We start from the raw sequence: 24,717 nt of genomic DNA on the forward strand, positions 1-24,717 counted from the left end.
GTCCCCCCCGCGCGCGCTCCCCTGATTGGCACAGTCGGGGACACGGCCACCGTGGGACTAAGTAGCGTGTCTCCAGCGACCCCACAGGGAGGGACGCTCTTCACTGAACTGAACACCTCAGTGGAAAGGAGGGGGATATTCTCTACGGACATTTTCTACTCGCTGAGTAGCGAATCTATGTCAGTTGCCGTTTTACTTGTAACAGTTCCCTTTTTATCTTCTTTATGCCCAATATCTATCGGAGGGCTCATCCTCAATTTTCAGGTTACGGCTGCAGTAAAACCCCACTTCACTCCTGGTAACGTAACTGGGTATGCCGGTCTGGGGGCCGGGCGGCACCGGGGATCGAACCTGGGTCCTCTCGAACCCTGAACCAACGCCCTGCCAACCGCGCCACCATTTCGACTGGGGTGCTGATCTGCCCTACTAGCCTGATTTTTGTGTCAGTTTTCATGTGATCGTTATATTGAAGTTCCTTGTCATTTAATAACCCACTTTCACCGTGTGTCATGATTGTGTCACCGAGCCAGGATTTATCCATTTCCGACCAATTCACTCATACCATACCGGGCGGAGCCCACCAACCAGAACAGTATCAATGGAAAGATGAGAAGATCTATATTACATGACACATAAGTACATGCATGATATCGTAACACACTACTATAGCTGCTGAAAACGTCCCAAGAACGTTTCTCTCGTCGAAGTTAAGTTGCCGAATCGAATAAGGTTCTTGTATAACCGGACACTAAGTTTTGGCACATGAATCTAGCTACATAATACCATCCTCATTCCTCATACATAGAGACTGCAGATGTAACAATGAAAGGAGCAAACACTTCAGAAACACACTCACAATCATTAACTCATAACTTAGACATACACAATCTCTTGACGAAACACAAAGGGGCCATCTGTTTCGACATTAAACACTCACACATCCATGCGCCGACGTTTAACACAGCTGTATCGCCCCGCCTAATGAAAGGTCGCCTGTTGCACCTTTGGTGACTGGGCTGGAGCTGCGCGAGGGATCAGAGCAGCCTGTCCGAGCCCTCCTTCACACAGTGAGTTCTAGCCAGAGCTGGATGGACACTCGCCGTGACGGGACGAGGGTCGGTGGTGCGGCTCTGTCCACCACCCCCAGTGCAGCTCAGACTCTGTGGACAGCCCCGGCGGCAGATCTGAATGTCATCAGCTGCGACTGCGGCTCCGGCTCCGAGCACAGTCCGGGCGGCTCCGGCTCCGGCTCCGGGCAGCAGCTCACGCGGCGTATCACAGCTCTGGGGTGCCCGCCGCGCCGGCGCCGGTCCTGGACAGGGTGTCAGCGCGCTCCGCTCCTCCCCGGCAGCTCTACAATACCAGCGGTCCGCCGCCACAGTCACTTCCCTGGCGGCTGCGACACGCGGCGTCAAGCTCTGTCTCTGTCCCTGGTAGCCGTGTCACTGCGGCACACGCACGCACACCGCAGCCGGGCCGCGCGCTGAGAACTGGGCCGTGGCCCGGCGGGCTCGGTTACCGGCCTCTGACCGCACGGCACACAGGAGGCGGCGCTCCGCCGGCCGCGGCTGCGCCCGCTGGTCGGTGCACTGTGCCGCTCACTGTGTCGGCAGGGTCGGACTGACGGTGGTGGCGGGGGCCGCTGTGGTCCGACGCCGGCCGCCCGGCCGCCGGCGCCGCTGCTGTCGGTGCCGCCGCCGGCCTGCGGCGCCGCGCGCCCGGCCCCGGCCGCGGCGCCTGGCTCCGGTGCGCGCCCGCTTCCTGCCGCGGCCGCGGGGCCTCTGTTTGTTACCGGCGCCGCCGCGGGACGGGGCCGGGTCGCCGGGAGCGCCGGTGGGCCTGACGCGGCCCGGCCGGGCCCGGCCTCTGGGCCTGCCGCGGCCGCCGGCCGGCCTGGGCCGACCGCCGGGCCGCGGCCGGCGGGGGCCCGGCCGGCCGGTGGGCGGCGGACCGGAGGCGGCCGCCGGCAGCATGGCCTGCCGGATGGCCCGCTGGTCGGAGCAGTCCAGGTTCCGCAGCAGACGCCGCACCTGCCGGAACACCTGTAACACGCCGGAGACGCCGGGCACCGCTGTCAGACACGCCGGATGTCCGCTGACAGGGTCCGACACCTGCTGACACCGTGTGCCCACCTCCCCGGGCCGGTCAGAGCGGCACATTATACAGGACAGGCCGACCGGCCGGCACGTCACTGACATCAGTTGACAGGGCGCCCGACACGAACAGGGCTGACGTCACACACCGACCCATATCTGCCGGAGATACATTCAGCTACATGCATGGGATGGGCCGCATTCAACATGGTCGCCATGCAAAGTCAAGTGGTCCGGATTGGAGTGAGTCTTCAACTAACTCGTTCTCAGTTTTCACAAACAAAACAGTGAGACAACGAGAACCGACACACATGCCACACGTTCATCGACTATTCAGTACTTAGCATCACCGTTACACCAACATCCTGTCCGGCGGCCCTTCGAGCACACACCGGTCACTCACCGGCGTCTTTTTCCAAGGGGTGATGAAGGTGGGCACCAGCTGGTCGCCCTCGCTGCGCGCCATCACCAGGTACTTGGTGCGCCGCTCCTGCAGCTGCGGGCAGCAGGCCGAGTCGTGCGTCCAGCGGAACACGGGCCGCCGCAGGCTGCGGCGCTCCGTCCGGTTCACAGCCGACAGCTGCGGCTTGAAGAAGCGCGCCTTGCCGGCCAGGATGCGGTCGGGCCGCACCCGGCGGAACCGGGTCCGCACCGCTGGGCGAGGAGAGGCGGGAGGTCAGCGGGAGGTGGTGGGGCCAGCGGAGTCGGCTCAGCTCAGCTCGTAGTGTTCCGCGGCGACACTACACAGATCGTCAGAATGGACTGCATTCAGAAAACCATCAATATGTTCTGGTAGGCGCTGTAGGAGATAGTGTGTGCTCACTGCTCATCTTCCATGTGGCCGGCGGCCAAAGTAAACAAGGTGAAAATGAGCCAACATCTATAACCGGCAAGATTTCCAGACAAGAATCTCTTTCACTGCACATTCGTCTCAACCGTGACAATGCATATTCAAAGTGAATTCCATTCTGACGGACCATTTCGTGGGCGGCTAAGATCCGCTTATGCATGACTTCTTATTCGGTTTGTTAGGAATGGCGCTCACTCTGTTTAGAGTGATGTGCGATAAGCCCGTCCCGGCACGTCACCAGGTGAGGGGGGGGGGATTTATTGAACACCCTGACGGTCACCGCTGAAACATCCAGTCCTGCACACGGCTGTCAGCTCCCGGAACGGGGACCGACACTTTGCCACCTATCTGACTATCGAATTAAGTTGAAAGGAGCCGAGCCGAGTGAACTTTCGATCGAGTTAACCAGCCCCCGGAATGCTGATAAGGACCCCTTCAAAGACGGCGGGCTCGTGTGAGCACGCCTCCGCCCACATCAGCGCCGGCCGCCGCCGGTGTCCGCACACGTCCCGCGTCTGATCTCGCCGGCCGGCTTACCTACGTCCGAGCGGCAGAAGTGGTCGAGCATGTTCTCCTTGGTCTCTGGCTGGTTGCACGCGTTGCATGCCTCCGACGGCGGCTCCTCTGCAACAGGCAAAGAGCCGCGGTCACGCCAGCACCGTTCAGCTGTGAGGTGAGGGCGGCGGGGCCGGCCGGCTCGCCGAGCCGGGAGATTACATCGCAGGCGGCGCCGGCCGGTGATACGAGCCTCACAACTCGTCACGGTCGGGACGGGCGAGGCGCGGCCAGGCCCGGTGTCAGTCCCGGTGTCAGTGTATGGGAGGAGTTGGTCGGTATCAGGGTGTGGGAGGCCGCAGTGGCCGCTGTGACCCGGTACCCGGTGTCAGTGTATATGGGGAGGAGTAAGCCGGTGTCGGGGTGTGGGAGCCGCAGCGGCCGCTGTGACCCGGTACCCGGTGTCAGTGTATATGGGGAGGTGTTGGCCGGTGTCGGGGTGTGGGAGGCCGCAGCGGCCGCTGTGACCCGGCGCACCGGCGCCGCCGTCTCGCTGTGGATCGCTGGCGCGCTGAGTCTATCTGTTAGGGCCGCTCTGATCAGATGTGTGGCCGACGTCGGGGCGGTGCGGACCGCGCCATGTGGGGACAGATGCCACTGTCCTGTCCCCGCCACACGGATGCCATGAGACAGCTGTCGCGGGGCTGACGCCGCCACTTCGCTGGAAGGAAGCCATTTGAATGCATACATGAATACTAACCGGGCGGGTCGGCCGTTCGTTTCTTTATCCGGGCCGAGACCGGGCTGTAGCTCACAGGGGAAAACAGATCTACGGCTGGACAGGCAGCAATATCGTCCATCTCTTTGCAATTTTTAGTAGCGATTAATTTCATTTGGACATTTAACACTAATCTAATAAGAGCACGATAGACTCTTTAATTTCGAGAGCCATAGGCATGAAAGGATGAAGAGAAAAATTGTAATGTTAAGATTTCTTCGCAGTTCGCACAGCATTTCGCACAGCATTGATTTATTATTATTTTTCCTGAAGTCGGCAATTTTCCACTCACATATTTCCAGGGATGATCAATTCATTCAGCTATCTTCATTACCGTTCTTCCTTTTTTTATTTTCGACAGCAATGCGAAATGATAAACTACCGCAAATGTTTCAAATAAGAACGCGCCTCATAGCATGGAGGCGAGCCCAAAAGAACAGGATTTCCTACATCTGGACTTAAAGGGACCCTCCCACCTTAACATTAGATTTGAGTTGAGATAGCCAAAATGGGGTCCCTGGCTCACAATTACCGGTTTCGGCACTCACAACATCGAGAAATTCCTTAAATCGGAAATATTGAATTTCAAAATTGCAGCATTTTGATTCAGAGGGGCTAATGCTTAGGAATACCCCTCTGAATGTGTGACGTCAGCGCAAATATCTAACGATTTTTTAATGTTTGACTAAAACGTTTTGTAGCACGCGGTGGTATATGCTATTTGCGCGCAACATCTGCCGCAAACGCCGCACTTCTAAAATAAAGTCGCTAGAAACAGCGGAGATCCCAAAAAAGTAAACAAAAGTAAAAGTCTAATATCTTGAAAACCGGTGAATATTTTTCGGTGAAATTTGGTAGATATTCGTTTTCGCTCTTTCTGAACCGAGCGACATCACTTTCATGCCAATTCATTAACTTTTTTGAAGGTGGGAGGGTCCCTTTAATGAATAGTCAGGATGTTAATAACTAGACTTGCTTTTATCGAGTATCGCAATCAAGTCGTAAGCAATTGTGAGAAATCCTCAAAGAGCGGAAATGGCCCGCCGCGCCTCGGCCAGGGAGTGTTATATTGCTGCCGCTAGATGGCAGTAGCTGTAGCGCCTGTGGGTATGCTGTACCGCAATGCACAAAATCCCCGGCCGACAGCCCCGGGCTGAGAAAAGAGGGCCGCAAGTTGCAGTGGACTGTTTTCATTAATTCTGCAGTGCTTTTTGGGACACACAAGGGTTTCAACTACATCAGGAAGAAAAAACAATTGAGAAATATAGTGGGTGCTTCACGCCAGCTGCCCTAAGCTACGCTCCCCGGTCCGATAAGACAGTGTGAGCCGTTGTCCGTTTATATGGCCTTCATGTGTCTTTCCTATGTGATGCTGAAGCTTGATATTGAGGTGACGACACAATCGCATAGTGCATGGATGGAATATCTTAACTTTTAAAAGATGTAAGATATTGAGAAAGAATGAAACAAGTGAAAATGCCAAACTCTCCGACTGTCCGACGGATACAAGTAGGCATTTAAATCCAGCTCCTCATGAACCGGACCACCATACCATGGCAACAATATAGGTAGGTACAGTCCACAGCAGAAGTAATGTGGGGTTTCAGTCATGGGTATGTTCTGCTTCTGAAGCTTAGGAACGATTTACCAGACTACAATTAAACTTTGAATGTAGCTTATATGTATCGTCACCCTTGCAGCTGCAACTTTAGCTATTATTGACATCTTCTTTTGGATCACTCCGCATTAAACAATCGCCAGTCAAAGCCAACAGTTGAGATTGGTAAAACCCTACATTACTTTAGCGGTGGGCTGTACGGGTACTCAGCACAATATTCAGTACCTATTGTGACCAGGCCCTGTAGATGCTAGCCGATACAGATAAAACCAATGCAGGGACCCGCCAGGCGCCAATTCGCCACCGTTCCTCACCAATACCCCATAACCATATCTGTCCATATCCGTATACCCCAGAAGCAGTGCCGTACCGCAGAGGTAGGAGACGAGCGGCGGGCATAGAGCCGCCGCCGCGCCGCCTCTGTCATGCTAATCGGGCGGCGGTGCAGGTCGCGCCGGCTGCACGGAGGCCACCGGACGGCAGGCTCGGGAGGCGCGGAGGCGCGCCGCGCTGCAGTAATGCGGCTCGGCGGAGGTCACGGTCCCCACAGCAGCGCCAGTCGCAGCCGGCTACAATTTATTAGGCAATTTCCCCAGGGGCAGCGTGCATGCCGCCGTCGCTGCCGTAATCAGTACCGGGCGCGGGTACAGATAGGCGCGGCCGGCGGCGCCGGCGCCCTCTGAAGGCGGCCATCGGAGTCGATCAAGGGCCGCCGCCGACCGGCCGCCGATCGGATGCCAATTCGACCGAATGTAAATGTTGACACCGGAGCCGGCCGCGGTCCGCGGCGCCGGCGGCGGGCGGTCGAGCCGAGTCGCCACCAGTTGAAGGGCGCCGCGCGCTGGTCCGACACCGGTCGGTGTACGGTACACCGGGCCGGACCGGCTACCGTGACACCGGGCGACAGGCGCGCGCCGGCCCCCGGTCCCCCTATGCCGGACGGGGGTCGACCTGGACCATCCCTTCCCTGACCAAAGGTTATTCCAATGGGCTGGACGATTGAATAGGTGCGCGTTTCCAGTTAAATATTGCACACAAATAGCATGCTTCCTGCGCTGAAAACTTTTCTTTTTTTACCTTTTGAGGTGTTGGAACTTTTTACCCATTTACCCATTTTCATCACTCGGCTAGAAACATGATCCTATCATCTTTATTTTCGATGTATCCGACAATAAATCAAGCTGCCCTCGCCTTTAATATATGCAGATGTTGTCAGGTGAATGAGAAAGAGAGCGCTAGCCATTATTCACTCGGCATAGCCGTAGACATAAAATAAGAGATCACCCTGGCGAGTGCTGAAGACGCATGTGCTTGGAGGCGGTTGCGCTCTACCTCTTTTCGAACTTATGGTATGCTACTTTAAGGACAAAAAAAAAATGTTCGATTGAAATAATTAAATGAAATGCACTATGCAGGTAAGTTGTGAGCTAAGATACACATAAAGGTGCACTGTCAAGATACCCTACGGCCTTACATATCTAATGCTAGCATGTCTCGAGAACATTTGGTTGTGATAAATTAAAGTCACCAATGTAGTCATTTACCTACCTGACTTTCTTACATCGTCTTTTATAAAACGAAGCACACATCTTTTATAAAACGAAGATCCTAAAAGTTAATAAAGTACAAAAACGCAATGCAATACGTAAACCTGAATGCGCAACAAGATGTTGCAATGCTGAATGTAACATGATAACGTGTAACATAGTAACAATAACCACACGCAACGAACATCGAGCAGGCATCTACGCTAAACTAGACAGTACCTACAATTCATGGACATCGATGCACCATACCATCCAACTTCTAGTAACTAACAGATGACGGGCGTTCGACAAGGCAGCATGCAGCCTTCCGATACATCTGTTGTGTCCGTCTGTCAGCGTATGTGTCGGCCACCGGTGGTCCCAGACAGCCAGTTATGACCGTGCTCACCCGACGGCAGCTGTTCGTGTCACCGCCGCCATGCCATGTGCCTGTACCCGTCCGGGTCCTGACCGAGCCATGCAGAGTCTACCCAGATCTACCACCAGCCGGCCACCAGAAGCTGCCAGCGAGCACCGGCTACCGATCGAGTGCGGAATATTCGGCGACGTCCCTCCAGCCGTCAATGAGCGAGCCTTCAGACCGGGGCGTCCAGCCAACGAACAAACTAACTACTCATATACCGCCGCAGAGCAAACAGTCAGAAAGAAGAAGCGGCCCCGAGCGAGCCTCTCCGTGCGGGGGAGTCTGGGGACAGACCGCCGGCCCCGAGCGATCCTCTCCGTGCGGGGGAGTCTGGGAACAGACCGCCGGCTCCCGAGGGAGGCCGGCCTGAAATGGGCTCTATCGATCTGGCCAGGATGTGGGAGAGGAGGCGGCCACACCGCGGAGGGGTCGCCGTCCGGGCAGGGACTGCGCCCGATCGGGAGACTCGAGCGCCGCTAGCTAGCACAGTGTGAGGGAGACAGGTCTGGAGAGACAGAGCGAGCGACAGAGACCGGGGAGGGGGCAGCATGCGGTCCGGGTGGGCGGCGGCCGGTCATGCGGCGCTGCCGAGGGCGGGCAGCTCGCCACTTACGGATCACCAGCGGGCCGCCGCCGTCATCCTGCCACCGAGTCACCTTCTCTGCAATACACAGGACACGGGCTGAGTCTCACAGAGGCCGCTCGGCCGCCGCCGGCCACAGGCGACCAGCGAGAAAGTCGCCCGTCCAGGACGATTCAGGAGTCACACAAGCAGGCAGAGGCATGGTGGGTTTCTCTGCCCGGCGCTGCAAAGGAAATCGCATCATACATGCTAGCGGCATGGCGGTGCACAGCACGTTAAAAGTTATAGGTGCAGCTGACCGAAACGGTATAATACATGTTCAGATACAAAGGTGGTTCCGCTTGGTTGGTAAATAGCAACGAAAAATGCGAGGATATTGCAAGCGCAAGTAGTTGGTAGCAAGAAACGGAAAACCGTAAAAACTGCCGGTTAATCAGTTCTACCCAACACAAAGGAGAAGTGTATCTGCAGTCTCCCCTTTCCCTGTATTCCTCATTTCTCTGACATTTGCGATTGACGAACCAAAAACAATTTACTTACATTGCAACTGGCGACCAATGCATACCTATTACCTATACATCCGATTATATCCGCACATTAAATAAAGAGTGAGGAAATTCAGATATCAATCCCCCAACTGGTGTTATGTTAAGATAATGAACACCAGAAATTATGGGCTCTAAAAATGGTACCAAATAGCCTTTAATTCGGCTCGGCTGGGCGTCCATCGGCGCCTGTGATCGGCCCATCCCGTGTATGGCGCCGCACGGAGCTCAGAATCGGCCCGCAGTCGGCCCGCTGCACACCAGGATTAATGCCGCCCGCCCCAAATGGGCCGCAGCCGCCTCCGAAGGCCGCCAGAAAAGACGCCGACTCGGTGATCACCTACAGATCCAGGCCGATTCAGAATCAGCATTTGGAAACTGAAATGCAACCGCTATGCATAACGCCGATTTAATCTAAAGATTCTGGGATATTTTTTCAGCGTCGGTAAATAATTGAAACCACTATTTGAAAAACGAAACGTTTGCTAACATGGATAACAATGACAGGCTGCCTCTCGTTGTATAAACGGCCTCGGGCCTCTCTCAGACTTCAATCATTTGTTTGCTTTCTAATATCCTAGGTTAAGAACTCAAACAGCGGTAACCAATGCCAAAGCGTTTCTGGCATCTTTAATGGGCCATTAGACAGACGGGAGATGCAGTTCAATCTGATCATATTTCCTCTCTTGTCTGTAGGTTGCCTGGCAAAGTGGCCTGGCCATCGGTTACAAAGTCACAACCACAGCGTGATGGCCGGCCACCTGCGACCAAGACCTGCGACCACCAGCAGTTTGTTACATCTTCCAGTTTCTGCCGTTTTAATCCGCCACCGTGCAGCATTGCTCTTCGGCATGTCTGAGCGACACAATGAGCGGAAATGACTCGCATCGTTTTCCGTCGCTGGGGTTAGGACGTTGCAAGTCAAGCAAAAGCCTGATGCAACACATGTGCTCCCATGTCTAGTTGCAATGTGATCTTGGCCCTCAACACTTCATAAAAACGGCTTTGACGTGCAGTTTTAATTCAATTCGTAGTATTCTCTAAGGAGATTAATTTGATAAGTTTGTTATCGCTCTTACAATGCCAATGCCGTGCGATATTGTGCCTTTTAGTTTTGACCAGCGCACGGTCTTGCCGAATACCAGATTAGCGCGAATTTAATCAAAAACCCGACTTTTGAGAAACTGTTATTTATACCTATCAGTGGGTAGGAAATTGTCTGAAGTTATCTGATAGAACCTTATTTTTAAGCCACTTTACCATTTGAGGACTTATATCCCTGCCGAAAGTAGACCCACGCTCCGGTTCCTAAAATCGGGCTATGGTACTGATAAATATGTCCAGTTTTCAACGTAAATTTTACGGAAGTTTCGAGAAGATATATGAGAAAATAGCATATCACCGGATAGCACAATTCATGATGAAGCTGTTTCTGCTATCATGGTAGCTTTTCAATGAATGGTTTTTGAGTTTAATGAGTTAGAACAAGAGCCCTGCATGTGTATCGTTCTCACGATAGTATTTAATAAAGAAGTTGAAAAATGTCAAAATGGATAAAAATGGATATGACGAATAGGGCATGGCTGAACTCTCCGCACCTTTCTGAACATAAGCGAGCAAGTTTCAGCTGCCAGTTTTTGCCTATTTGCCGTCAACTCAGCTTTGAACATGTCTAGTCGGCCGCCCTATGTGACCTGACCAAGGTCGGGGGCGGCGCGGCCGGACAGGCTCCAGCCTAATAAACTATCTCAAGCACACGAAATCGTGATTTCATGCACTCCTTGCAAGGTCCGATGCTTCACCTATGCATTGTTGGTCTTACGTGACGTCACTAGGGTAATAAGAGTTTTTCGTCAATAACTCTCGATTAAATTGAGCTAGCGAGTCGAGAAAGCCACCAATGGACTCAGGAAGACTTGCTGAATCGAATGATATGCAACATGACCTCCTTCAACCAATTTCGTGATCTGGAGGACTCTGACCTGACCTTGACCCACGGTCAACACCTTAAGTTAACTTCAGCCGAACAAAAAGTATACCATTCGACGCGCCTGAGTGAGGTGAACATGATGATACCAAAATTGCGGCTCTGCGGCATTTTTTCGCGAAGTTATTAATAAAAAATGAATCCGCGCCTGGGTCACTTGACCTGACCTCAGAGGTCACAGGTTGGCCTAAGACCTTAAAATCGGATACCAGTCGCTGCGTCTCGTAACGGCACACACGCTCGTTTTTTCCGCGGGGCTCTAGCTCCATCAGGGGCGAAACAGCGACGGGGGTCGTACCAACCCCCCCCCCCCCTTCGGCCGGCGCGTATTTTGAAAACCAATAAGTCCGGCGAGGGATAAGTGTCAGTTTTGGAACCAGAGAACCATTTTCAGTGGATCCGAGCAGCGCTGGGATTAAATTCGCGCTAAACTGGTGTTCGGCCACACTGTGCAGCGGTGGGCACACAAGCCTAACCCTCGCCGGACCTATTGGTTTTCTACATACGCGCCGGCCGAGGGGGGGGGGGCGGGTACGACCCCCCCCCTCGCCGTTTCGCCCCTGGTGGAGCTAGCGCATCGCGGAAAAAACGAGCGTGTGCGTCGTTACGAGACGCAGAGATTTGTACCCGATTTTAAGGTCCTAGGTCAACCGGTGACCTCTGAGGTCAGGTCAAGTGCCCCAGGGTACGGTTCAGTTTTTGGTGAATAACTTCGCAAAAAACGGCCACAGAGCCGCGATTTTGGCAGCATCGTGTTCGCCTCGCTCAGGCGCGTAGAATGATATACTTTTTGTTCGGGTCAGGTCAACTTAGGGTGTTGACCTCAGGTCAAGGTCAGGTCAGCACCCCCAGGTCACGAAGTTGGTCGAAAGAGGTCATGTCGCATATCATTCGATTCGGCAGGTCTTCCTGAGTCCATTGGTGGCTTTCTCGACTCGCTAGCTCAATTTGGTCGGGAGTTATTGAAGAAAAACTAATATGACCTTGATGACGTCATAAATGACGTCACGGAAGGTCAACATTGCAAAAGTGACGCATCTAACCTTGCAAGGAGTGCATCAAATCACGATCCTGTGTGCTTGAGATAGTTGGAGATCGTTCCCGGCGCCAGAATAGCAGTTTTCATTTTTCCCCATTGACTTATAATGGTGAGGTCACGAAAATGACCTGACCTCATATGACCTTCAGGAAAAATCCGAGATATACAAGTTGTGAGACTCATAATGGATACTAGATCCTGCAAGTTTCATTTCCCTGTGACATCTCCTCTGGCAGTGAGGGCGTTGCGAAGTTGCGACATCTGAAGACCGTGCAGAGGTTCACTTATGACGTCATAGGTCAGTGACCTGACCTGACCCAAAAATGCGGTTGGTGTCAAAAGATGCGGCTTGGATCAAAGGTCAGGTATGCCAAGTTTCAGCTCTCTATCGCCAGCGTGTTCGGAGCTATCGCGAAAAAAACCCTATGGGGGGGGCGGCACCCGCCCCCCCCCCCCCTCGGCCGGCGAGGGCTAAAGCAGACGTAAGGTAAACGATGTCTTTATTATTGTTTTTTTTCGGTTTACCTTGCTCATTATCAGATACGTTCCTGGACATTTTAGCCTGAATTAAATCACTATACCTCGTTGTAACAGACAATGCAGTCGAATCTTTAAGAACATAGTTACTTTTCATAGTCCGGGATAGGTCCATTCAAAATATTTTCGAGAACTTTCCAGCATTCTCCCATGCTTCAAACTGAGCCTTTTAAAATTGACATAAATGAATTGCAGAGGTCGTAAGTCAACCGGCAGTGGTATGATGCATTTGTGCATCATGTGTCGTGCCCTACCGTTTAATTAGACCCCAAAATGGCCTGCGTGATGCGCCACCACAATCTTTACATTGCCCTGACGGTACGTCTACGACCTTCGAGAACAATTATAAATAAACGCTGCTTTTGTACGCTGACGCAGGCTGTGATTTCAAACTCGGTGCGGAATAATAAAATATAATTAAAATAGCCCTTGCACTTTAGGGGTCGACCTCTCGGTTTTTCGCGAATAGCTCGCGAAAAAGGCAGCCGATTGCGACGAAAACTTCAGTACCAGCAATTTATCCAATTTAACACATATCCTGAAAAGTTCATGACCCTGACCCAAAGGACCTTTGACCTATTTCTCGAGACCATGTTTTGCCGGAATCGCGATTCGGCGTATGTCGGCTCAGATTATCCGCGCGTTTGCAGTCTTTTTGTGTTTTTTAGCGTTCAAACATGTGGAATGATGTTCATCCCATGCATTATGGTGGGTGTCAAGGTCACGTTAAGGTCAGGTCATTGACCAGTGACCTTTGATGACCTTGTTTTTCGAGTTTTATAGGTTTCTTGGCTAGCTTTTGGAGCTTATTTTGAATTTGGCAGCCATTTGAGCATTTACGAAGTAGTTCTTGTGCCTTCGTGACATGTTACGAAGGTGTCAGCGGTGGTTGACACCTACTATGAATACCCGGCAGGAATCCTACTGGTTGACCAGACCTGACCCGACCTTACCTAAATGCATGAAGACATCATCTGCGATCAAAACTAACATGATATTCGTGATCAGCATCCCGAAAAACCCCTTAGCAGCCACACGTCACGACGTTCTAACAGGTCCCGATTTTCCCGCTTTCGGGTCGTTGACCTGACCTGGAAGGTCAATCAATGACCAAAGACCTTAAAGTTGGGTATTACCTCCTATCGTCACGGGCAGCACGTTCGTTTTTTCCGCAAAGCTCTAGCTCGATCAGGGGCCGAAAGGCAAGGGGGGTCCAAAATACCCTCCCTGCCCCCCCCCCCCCCCAGCTACGTTCGCGGCTGGCAAAACACCAATACGAACGAGGGTTAAAGAGAAGAAAAAACGGATACGATGAACGGATGTTGTAATATTAGTCATGTTTTAGAGGACTTGTTGCATTTTCCTGAAGACCGCGCACACGGTCAACATGGAATTTCAAGGTGTCCTTTCGAGACCACAGGCTATCGGCGCTTTGTGCCAGGTGGCACGCGCTAAACTCATTGTTCTCATACCTCATCACTAATCTGATATTGCCCTCACTTACAGTACGGTTTCTGGTTTCCTTGAACTCGTGAGTTGAAAAAGCGCGCCCGGTTCATTTATAAGGTGTTGTGACGCGGTGTCGCCAAACATGACAGCCGTGCAACAAACATTCTCGGACGCTAATTGAGAAATGGCATGTTGCACGTGCTACCCATTGCTATAGTCAACCGCACGTGTATTTTTCGGTACCGGATAATGGCATCGCAACATCAAAGACGCAGCCGAACCGCCGAGCCCACGAGACGCCGCTGAAAGAGAGGGAAAAGCTGGCCACTCTGCCGCGGCCGGCACGCCACGGAATGGCCAGACTGGCGGCCGGCACGTGTCCCAGCCGGGCGGGATGGAGCACGGCTCCTTTAGCTGCCGGCCTAACAGCCTTCCGGCACGAGAGGCACGCCGGACAATGAACACGTATGGGCGAGTTCGCTCGCCATTTGATAATTAATTGCACACGAACATGCAATACACGACTTTTATGTGTAACCTGGCACCATGAGTAATACCTAAACGTCCACTTTTTCGGACATTCCGGAATTCGGATGGTTTTCTGATGCGTCGACGGGCTTGACTTGTTACACCGCACAAACGGAAAAAGCTAATGCGACGCATTTCATAAATATAATGGACTTGTTTCATTCACCTAATTAGCATGCAGATCGCAGCTTGATGGGCGCCTAAATCCTTGCTTAAATCGAACGTCACTTAGGTACTGATGAAACTATTAATTGAGGCTTATAGTCTTGAAACCCTTCATATAAATGGCCCATTCAGTAATAATAACTTCGTTTTATCGGTAACGCCAAGTGATATAGGTACGCATCAGCCATCAAGTACTTGAAATAGTGCATGCAATTTATCGAGAGGTAATGGCTAGCTCGTTACAGAACCATGGATGAGGAGCGAAACGTTTTCTGACGGCTCTCCCAGCTGCAGGCCAGTCGCGCTCTCACGTCGTCTCAGCGGGACTAAATGATACCTAAGGATCCGACCCGTCAACAGCCCACCATCGACCCGTCATCGGTTGCGGCGGAGTGAGCCAGCACCTCGGAATGGCACTCAGCGGTAAGATCATGGATGATCTATCCGTCCCTCGGCAGGACACGGGCTCCATGGCGAGCCACCGGGCTCGGCGACGACCTCACACATTCCGGAAGTCACCTCTCCATGCTGAGACCTCGTGACAAGTGTCTGCTCGGGTCCGCGAACACCGCCGCACTGACTGACGCGCGGTGGTGAGACATTTGTCACGCGGTGGTGACATCTGCTGACGCCGGCTGACGAGCGGCGGTGACACGCGCTGACAGCACGACACGCTGTCTGCGCGGCGCGACACGGCGCGACTGAGGCGTTATCGGCGGCAGGGCGGCGCTGGCGGCGACACAGCATCAGATAGCCGTGCTGCGGTCAATTAGCAGCGTCTCCCGCCGCGGCCGGCACACCCGCGTTGCCGATAATTGGCTGCCGGAACGCCGCCTCCGCCATCGCTCACCGTTACCGCCCCCGCGATCGTCACCGCCACCGCCCGGGCCGTGACTGCCGCTACCAGCCGCTACCGCCACAATGCCCGCACCCGCAATGGACCGATTGATTGCAACGCCTCTACTAGGCGTTGCAACTACCGTCCCTCGCCACCGCCACCGCCACCACCACAACAGCCACAGTCACAGTCACCGCCACCGCCCAATTCACCGACCAGTAATATCATCAGTTATTTGCTCGTGCATCACAAGGGACCGAGCAGAGATAAGTTAGAAGATTTATGTCTAGTAAAATGTCAGTCTACTGTCTAGCTGTGCCAGCCATCAGGTCAATTGAGTTTTCTGGCAAAGAGTTTTGTCGCAATTTTGCTATGCATACCATGACTTTCCATTTTGGGATAGCTCAAACGATGACATCGCAAATCAAACAAACGATCAGCTTGAAGCCGAAATCGTTTAATCAATAACGCAGAGCACCATTTCCGAGTAACGCCTGTTTGATGATGTTTCCAAGCCAAGAACATGAGAGCATGGATTTTCGAATTTCTAACATGTATGCACCCAGCTGCTTTTCAGCTAGCTGCTAAGTAGGTACTACAAGCGGCTGCGCCACTTGCTTCGCGGCGTAGCCAGAAAATGCGGCAGCAGCCAATTTGCTTTCGAATGGTCTTTGATTTAAATCCATCTGACGTCTGTAAGCAGAGATATGGACGGAAACGTGCAGAGGAAAAATTTTCTGAGGGCTTAGTTTGATGAAATTTGGGTCACACGGGGTCAAGTCAGGTCAAGGTGGTCATCCCTGGTCACACTGGGTCAGGCCAGGTCACCTTCGGTCAGGCCAGGTCGTATAGGTCACCACGTCACATTGGATCGGCCTGTGTAAGTACCACACTTCTACTGCTTTTACCCATACCACTACTCCTATCACTACCCCTACCACTACCCCTACCACTGCCCCCACCCCTACCCATACTAATACCCCTACCACTACTCCTACTATTACCCCTAACACTACCCCTACTACTACTCCTAATGCTACCACTACCCCTACCGCTACTCCTACCAATACTACTACCACTACACTACCACCACTACCACTGTGTCATGTGAGGTCACAGACTATCATATAAACTGATGTGTCACTCCATTATTCTTTTTCTCGTGCTATGTTTTTTTTTTTTTTTTTCAAGAAGTTCAAGTTCAAGAAGATGTTTACAGTGAAGGACGAACTTAAAAAAGACGAACTATAGGTAGGTATCTCGCGAGCGCTATGTCGTGACCTTCAATTTTATTATGTCGGATCGTCACCGTTGAATTTATGCCATGCGTCGTATGAGGTGCACAATCAAGGCTCACAGCGATGAGCCTGATTGATATTCAATCAGGGACGAAGAAATTTGATGCATTCTTCTGAGTTGGCAAGGGTTTGACAGGGTTTAACGACGCAAACCAAAGACGCTTTGCATCAGGCATATGTGAGTTTGCGCTGCAAAATGCAGAGTAAAATGGCAAACGTCCGTTCGCTCTGAACATTTCCCAATATATACCAATATATGTTAAAGCCGAGTATCTTTTTATGTTGGCTGCAAAATGGATCTTAATCTGTCGAGTTTTTCTTCTGTTGGCAGGTATCTTATGTTAACGGCACATGTCTTATATATATATTTTTAGCGTTTGTCTCGTGAAGTCAGATTTAATTTGCTGATTCAATTGTTGTTTCGTTGGCCAGAGATTATGTTATTTTTCTATAGGTTTTGGTATCGCTTTTTTGTCATTTTTATGTTTTATGCTTTTGCGTCCGTTTACAAAATCACCAAAGGACAGTGAGCGGGTGAGCGGCGCGAAGCGGAACGAACGAACCTGAACGAACGAACGAACCTGTACGAACGAACGAACCTGTACGAACGAACGAACTTATACGAACGAACGAACTTATACGAACGCCAACGAACGAACGTTAAATCGGCGGTGTCAAGTTCTTGCCGGTGGCTGCAGACCTGAAACAATCCGTGAGTTTTCTTTGCGTTTATGTGTTTGTGTGCTATGTGTTTCGTTTTATTTGGTTACTACTTCTATCGTACTTATATTTGGTTACGTCTTATATCGCTACTGACTGTCTTTTTTAATTGTCATACTTATGGACCTGTTGGTGTTTTGTTTCTTGCAGAAAACCGTTTTTAAATACAATGAGTATTGGATCCTGAGGCTCCACCGGTAAAAGTTTTGGATTGGTTTGGTATCGTCTTACTCCGGAAATTAAGAAATCAAGTTGAATCCAATGTTCGTCAGTACGAAAACTGCAAGAAGAATCAACAAGGTGGATTAATTCGATTCTGATCTGTGTGAGAGGCACAGTAAGTTCTGCAAGACCTTCAAATCTATCATCCCAAAATCTAAGGTACAGTGACTTCATATTATATTCTTCGGCGTTCTTCAGCAACCTCACGGCTGTCTTCTGGAACCTGCTGGGTAGGGGTTCGGGCTTCTGTTGTTGGGTCAGCTTAGGCCTCTGTCTGTTGTTGAGCTGGTTTGATTTTCTGTTGTTAACGAATACGATTACGAATTGCGCATTGCGACATAGGGCGAGTAGTGCTACTAAGTACTAACTGATCGGTAGTAAACGAACTTATATGTATGTACACAAGATCGAACAAGATCACGTATTGCTTGATGTTGAGGTCTTGTAATTTCGTTTAACTGAACTTTTAGTAGGTAATTTGCGTGACATGTAATCACGTTCTCACTGTCCTTTTATCCCTTTAGCCCAACCTTTTGTTATTGTTTTTTTGTTTTTACGTTTTGTTTTTTCATAATTGCTTTATTCTTAATTCCTTTATTCTCTTTGTCTTGTTATTTTTAACATATTATTAGCACTTATCGGCTAGCCATCTATCGTTTACTATTTCACCATATTTGGCTTAGCATCCATTTTGCAAGTCAGCATACACTGCTACCCGGTGCTATACACCCAACTTTTAAACATGTCGGGAAATTTCAACAATATAACTCGGGGGCAGTTGCGAATACTGCTTGATAAGATGGGACAGGATACACAAGGGACAAAATCTGTTTTGATTGAGAGACTTCAAACTTGCCTAAAGGAAGATAATTCTGCATGCCGCTCAAATAGCCCAGTCGTGCCTTTACAACCGGACGCTGATGACGTGCCAAGGCTTAGCACAAGATCACCATTAAAACCTCCCGATATTTCTGGCCTCGAGGCAGCACGTATTCATTGGGAAGTAAGTTCACAAGCTTCGGCCTCGTCTTCGATAGTCTCCGAAAGAGTACGCCGTGCAGGACTACAGGCTAGGGCATCATATTTAGAGCAGAAACATTTGCTAGATCGCCAAGCGCAGGAACTTAAGGCTAGGCAGGAGATGTTGGAGTTGAAAATGCAAATTGGGGAAGTCAGTGCGAGGGAAGCAGCGTTAGAAAGGGAGGAGGAAGGAATTGCAATGGGTTTTCAGGAAACTGAACGTGATGACGCCGCGTTTCGGGATAACGCGCCAAACATGCAATATGTTTCTCATTCTCCCTCAGCTCATTCGCCCTCAGCAACTAGGGACCACTTAGAGGACGTTCATGCCTCACAGTCAACCCAATCGAACGTGCGTAGCGACATAAATCCTTCTTATGACCTGGCTAGACGACTCCATCTTCCTCCTTTGGAGATTTCAACGTTTGATGGAGATTTAAGTAAATATAAATGTTTCATGCGGGCTTTTAAGTCAAATATTGCTACAAAGGTAGATGATGAAGATGAAAAATTGCATTATTTATACCAATACACTTCCGGACGACCAAGGGAGATTGTCTCCACATGCTTACACCTGCCACCAACGAGAGGGTTCGTGGAAGCGGTAAGTTTGCTGGATAAACGTTACGGGTGTCCGTTTCAGGTGGCGTCGGGTCTGGTCGATACCCTGATACAATGCCCCGCGGTGAGGCTCGATGACGTCCAGGGATTAGAAACGTTTGCTATTCAGTTGAGGGGAACCATGAATGCCTTGTTAAGCCTCCCATGCGGAACGGATTCAGTCGACATCAAAACCGTCCGTTTGCTCTTAGACAAACTGCCTTCGTTTTTTAAGGATAAATGGCGGATCAAAGTCGATGATATTGAACAAACAGAGCAGCGAAAATCAGACTTTAGAGACTTTGTTTACTTCATTGAAAGGGAGGCGCGCATTGCATCCAACCCGTCATATGGGAGACATTTAACAAATGTAACGAAAAATTACCAAGATAGAAAACATGAAAGCAAATATCACGCGAGAGGGACACTTTTAGCCGGTAACGTCAGCTCTCATCACTCCTCGTGTCTTTATTGTCAGCAGGATCATGAAGTCGCCGAGTGTCCCGAGTTGAGAATGCAGAGCAGAGATGTCAAAATGACGTTTATACGGTCAAATAAGCTTTGCTTTGGTTGTTTGTTACCGAATCATTTAAGCAAATATTGTGAAAATAAAAAGATTTGTACAGAATGTGGGAGTCGGCACCCAACTATCCTTCATTTTGACCGAAAACAAACTCCACTCTCAACAGTCACTTTGGGCCATCTTGCATCAAGTGGAGGAGCAAAATTGCAAGTCGTACCAGTGTGTGTTACGTTATTCGGGGTGACGAAGTTCACGTCTGCCTTTTTGGACTCCGGCAGCACACATTCGTTCATTTCAAGAAATTTACTCGCTAGTTTAGGGGTTGAACCAGCCGAAAGTACTTCAATTACTCTTTCTACTATCAACACAGATCACAAATTTGAAACATGCGTTGTTTCGAAGGTTACCATGGAGGATTTACAACACAACAATAAATTAGAACTTCCTCCGTTATTTGTTCTAAATAAGATCCCAGTGTCCATCGAGGATGCCCCGAACGTTAGAGATTTAAACAAATGGCCGTACTTGAGACAAAACGGGGTATACTTAGAAGAAAACTTTAAGCACGACGTAGGCCTTCTACTTGGGAATAATGTGGTGGCGGTGATGGAGCCGTTTGAGGTGGTTCCCAGTCAGAACGGCGGGCCATTCGCCGTGAGAACCAGGTTCGGATGGGTCCTAGGTGGGGTTGATAAGGATTCTCCAGTTCGTCTGAAAGTTAACCAATTGCAAGTGGCTCTTGACGACGTTTATGGTAATAGGGCTGAATATCGGTTGGGTCTGTCCGCAGAAGACATTAGGTGGCACGAAATGGTAAAGGCATCGTGCCAGCTGATAGATGGTCGGTACGAAATAGCCCTGCCGTTTCGTGATCCAAGTCTTAAACTTCCAAACAATAAGTCTGTGGCTTATAGGCGCCTTGTGCAACTGAAGCGCAGATTCGAGAATCAGCCCCATTTCTTGAGAGAATATGCCAAGCAAATTGATAAACTGTTAGACAACGGCTACGCTGAAAGAGCTCCCGATCTCTCGAGCAATGCAGAAGGTAGGATATGGTTTGTGCCCCATCACGGAGTCGAACACCCTGTTAAGAAAGGCAAATTACGCGTTGTTTTTGACTGCGCTAGCTCCTTTCAAGGAAAAAGTCTAAATGAGGAGCTTTTACAAGGACCTGACCTTACCAACACCCTGACAGATGTTCTACTTCGTTTCCGACAAGAACCCGTTGCCTTCATGGCGGACGTCGAGGGTATGTTCTTACAGGTGAGGATTCCCGAGAAACAACGTGATTTTTTGCGTTTCCTATGGTGGCCCAATGGAAACATCGCCTCGAATCCTAAGGAATATAGGATGACAGTTCATCTTTTTGGCGCTGTTTCCTCTCCTAGCTGTGCAAATTTTGCGCTTCGTCGCACCGCTCTAGACAATGAACGGTTGTACGACCCATTGGTGTCTAGGACAGTTCTTAATAACTTTTATGTGGATGATTGTCTTGCATCGACTGGAAAAGAAGATGTTGCTGTGAAGCTGGCATCTGATCTTAAGCAATTGTGTCTGAGAGGTGGATTTAATCTCACCAAGTTTGTTAGCAATAGCGTTACAGTTTTGAAATCCATTCCAGAAGTTGACTACTCGCCCGGTATCCAAACACTAGATTTGAAATCAGATACTTTGCCTTCTGAGCGAGCCTTAGGCGTTGGCTGGAACGTTCGTTCTGATCGCTTAGAATATCAAGTTGACTTGCAAAAATTTCGGGGCAAGCCTGTCACAAGACGAGGGCTTCTGTCCGCCACAGCAGGTCTTTATGATCCACTGGGGCATGTTGGTCCGTATGTAATGCGGGCCCGAATGCTCTTACAAGAGCTGACTCGCCTTCGTTTAGGTTGGGACGATGAGGTGCCATCCCACTACCACAGACAGTGGAAGCAATGGTTAGCAGATCTAGAATGTCTATCCCAGTATAGTCTTCCCAGGTGCATATGTTTCGGTGGCCTTTCCTCTGCCGTCCTCCTCGAGCTGCATCACTTTTCGGATGCCAGCGAAAGGGGGTACGGGGTGGCCTCGTACGTGCGAGCCGTCAATGGAGACGGTCAACTGTCGTGCAATCTTTTGGTCAGCAAATCCCATTTAGCACCAATTAAGCCTCTCAGTATCCCAAGGCTGGAGCTTTCTGCTGCAACACTAGCTGTCAAAGTCAATTTAGAAATACAAAGAGCGTTTCCATTCGATTTTAAGCCAGACATCTTCTTCTGGACTGATAGCACTACAGTGTTGAAATATATACAGAATGAGGCAGCGCGATTTCATGTGTTCGTGGCAAATCGTTTGGCAGTTATACGAGACGGCTCTTCAATAGACCAATGGCGATGGGTTCCTTCGGAGTTAAACCCAGCCGACATTTTGTCACGCGGGTGCGATGGAACTACCCTTCTCAAAGAGTGTATGTGGCGTCAAGGTCCATCGTTTCTACTTGAATCACGGGAGAAATGGCCCCGATTCCCTGTCTTAGAAGATAATGCAGAGGACCCTGAACTAAGAGTGACCACTGTTGCATTAAACAGCCGAACAGAAAATGAAACAAAGATTCAAAAGAATTCGAGCATTCAAAAATTGATTGATCATTATTCCTCGTGGCAGCGTTTGAAGAGAGCAGTTGCGTGGGTACGACGCGTTATAGACACATTGGCTGGTAAACAGAAATCAGCACGAGCATCAGAGCTGACTGTAACAGAGCTAAAGTCAGCCGAGAATATTATCATCAGGGAACTTCAGGGTCAGTACTATGCGGAGGAGGTAGAGAATCTGAAAGCAGGACGGGAAGTGCGGCGGTCCAGCAGCCTTGTGTCTTTGGACCCCACGTTGGAGGATGGTCTTCTGAGAGTAGGAGGTCGTTTAGGGCACGCGATGGGCGTGGCCTATGAAAGTAAACATCCTTTGATCATTCCAAATAAAGGGCGAATTCCGGAATTAATCATACGGGATATTCACGAGAGGATTGGCCATGCAGGTCGTCAATGTGTCCTGGCGGAATTGCGTAAGAGCTTTTGGCTAATCAAAGCCAATACGGCGGTTAGGAGATGTCTCCACCAATGCCTCCGCTGCCGCAGGCTTTTTCGTACTACGGAGACGCAAAAAATGGCTGATTTGCCTGCAGATCGAATACAGCAAAGTGAGCAGCCATGGGTGAGTACCGGGGTAGATTATTTTGGACCATTCTATACCAAGAGAGGGCGTGGGCAGGTCAAACGTTACGGTGTCATTTTTACATGCTTGGCCATTCGCGCCGTCCACCTGGAAGTAGTCGAAATTTTGTCGTCTGACTCTTTTATATGCGCCCTCAAGCGCTTCGCGGCCAGGCGGGGCTCACAAATAAGAATCATGCGTTCTGACAACGGGACAAATTTTGTGGGAGCGGATCGTGAGCTGAAAAAAGAGCTCGAGTTTCTTGTTCAGCATGAGGCCCAAATTCGGAGAGACTTGATAAATCGAGGTATTGAATGGCGTTGGAACCCCCCTGGTGCCTCTCACTTCGGAGGCGCATGGGAGCGATTGATTAGGAGTGTTCGTAAGATACTGAGCGGTTTACTCAGGGAGCAAACATTTACTGACGAAACACTAACCACATTCCTTTGTGAAGTGGAAAGCATTATGAATAATCGACCCTTGGTACCAGTGACAAGTGACCCTCGAGACGACCTGCCGCTAACGCCCAATCACTTGCTGCATTTACGTTCTGTTTTGCTACCAGCCTCAATGGTGACAGATATAGATGCGTTTAGCAAAAAGAACTGGAAACGAGCATCGTTCCTTGCAGAGCAGTTTTGGCGACGTTGGCGTGCGGAATATCTCCCATTACTTCAGCCAAGGGCCAAGTGGTCAAGGCTCCAGACAAATTTGCAGGTAGGCGATGTGGTGCTTATTGTTGACAGTTCAGTCCCGCGGGGTGTGTGGCCTCTTGGCTTGATAGAAGAGGTCAGAACAAGCACTGACTCGAGGGTACGATCCGTCAAAATCCGGTGTAAAGGTACCACGATTTGGCGGCCTGTTCAAAAGCTAGTTAAAATCACGGAAAGTTAAAAATCTCTCAATCTGAATAAATTTGATCCCATAGTATCAAATGGGCCGGGTGTTAAAGCCGAGTATCTTTTTATGTTGGCTGCAAAATGGATCTTAATCTGTCGAGTTTTTCTTCTGTTGGCAGGTATCTTATGTTAACGGCACATGTCTTATATATATATTTTTAGCGTTTGTCTCGTGAAGTCAGATTTAATTTGCTGATTCAATTGTTGTTTCGTTGGCCAGAGATTATGTTATTTTTCTATAGGTTTTGGTATCGCTTTTTTGTCATTTTTATGTTTTATGCTTTTGCGTCCGTTTACAAAATCACCAAAGGACAGTGAGCGGGTGAGCGGCGCGAAGCGGAACGAACGAACCTGAACGAACGAACGAACCTGTACGAACGAACGAACCTGTACGAACGAACGAACTTATACGAACGAACGAACTTATACGAACGCCAACGAACGAACGTTAAATCGGCGGTGTCAAGTTCTTGCCGGTGGCTGCAGACCTGAAACAATCCGTGAGTTTTCTTTGCGTTTATGTGTTTGTGTGCTATGTGTTTCGTTTTATTTGGTTACTACTTCTATCGTACTTATATTTGGTTACGTCTTATATCGCTACTGACTGTCTTTTTTAATTGTCATACTTATGGACCTGTTGGTGTTTTGTTTCTTGCAGAAAACCGTTTTTAAATACAATGAGTATTGGATCCTGAGGCTCCACCGGTAAAAATAGCCCTGAGGCATTTAGATGAATCTAAACATGACTGTTCGCCTTCTGTGTCAAGCTAAAGTTAAATGAGATCGGTGCAGTTTCG

At 50.2% G+C, this 24,717-nt stretch overlaps 2 protein-coding genes and 1 long non-coding RNA gene across 3 annotated transcripts in view; 2 read left to right on the plus strand and 1 right to left on the minus strand.

The window, feature by feature from the left end:
* Positions 1-1,442: 1,442 nt before the first annotated feature.
* The window catches only part of LOC122368702 (secreted frizzled-related protein 5-like), a 39,308-nt gene continuing 16,033 nt past the window's right edge, over positions 1,443-24,717 (minus strand). Inside the window, exons 2-6 of the mRNA XM_043342898.1 lie at positions 8,398-8,445; positions 3,481-3,567; positions 2,497-2,747; positions 1,793-2,042; positions 1,443-1,525 (exon numbers count right to left, since the gene is read on the minus strand). Of these exons, the coding sequence (XP_043198833.1) occupies positions 1,443-1,525; positions 1,793-2,042; positions 2,497-2,747; positions 3,481-3,567; positions 8,398-8,445 (719 nt within the window). The remainder of the gene's footprint in view (positions 1,526-1,792; positions 2,043-2,496; positions 2,748-3,480; positions 3,568-8,397; positions 8,446-24,717) is intronic.
* LOC122368707 lies at positions 17,016-24,632 on the plus strand. The gene is made up of 3 exons (XR_006254280.1): positions 17,016-17,465; positions 17,624-17,854; positions 24,231-24,632. It is a non-coding gene; the product is annotated as an uncharacterized LOC122368707 (long non-coding RNA).
* LOC122368706 lies at positions 20,453-24,632 on the plus strand. Its single transcript, XM_043342905.1, has 2 exons — positions 20,453-24,420; positions 24,579-24,632. Exon 1 carries the CDS (start codon positions 20,649-20,651, stop codon positions 23,913-23,915), a length of 3,267 nt encoding a protein of 1,088 aa, XP_043198840.1. The 5' UTR covers positions 20,453-20,648; the 3' UTR covers positions 23,916-24,420; positions 24,579-24,632.

The sequence above is a fragment of the Amphibalanus amphitrite genome, unplaced genomic scaffold, assembly GCF_019059575.1.
Source record: "Amphibalanus amphitrite isolate SeventyFive unplaced genomic scaffold, NRLGWU_Aamphi_draft 000969F_arrow, whole genome shotgun sequence".
Classification (NCBI taxonomy): Eukaryota; Metazoa; Arthropoda; class Thecostraca; order Balanomorpha; family Balanidae; genus Amphibalanus; species Amphibalanus amphitrite.

Excerpts from the sequence above, each read along its gene's own strand:
- LOC122368706 (XM_043342905.1), top strand. The coding sequence starts at position 20,649 with ATGGTAAAGGCATCGTGCCAGCTGATAGATGGTCGGTACGAAATAGCC.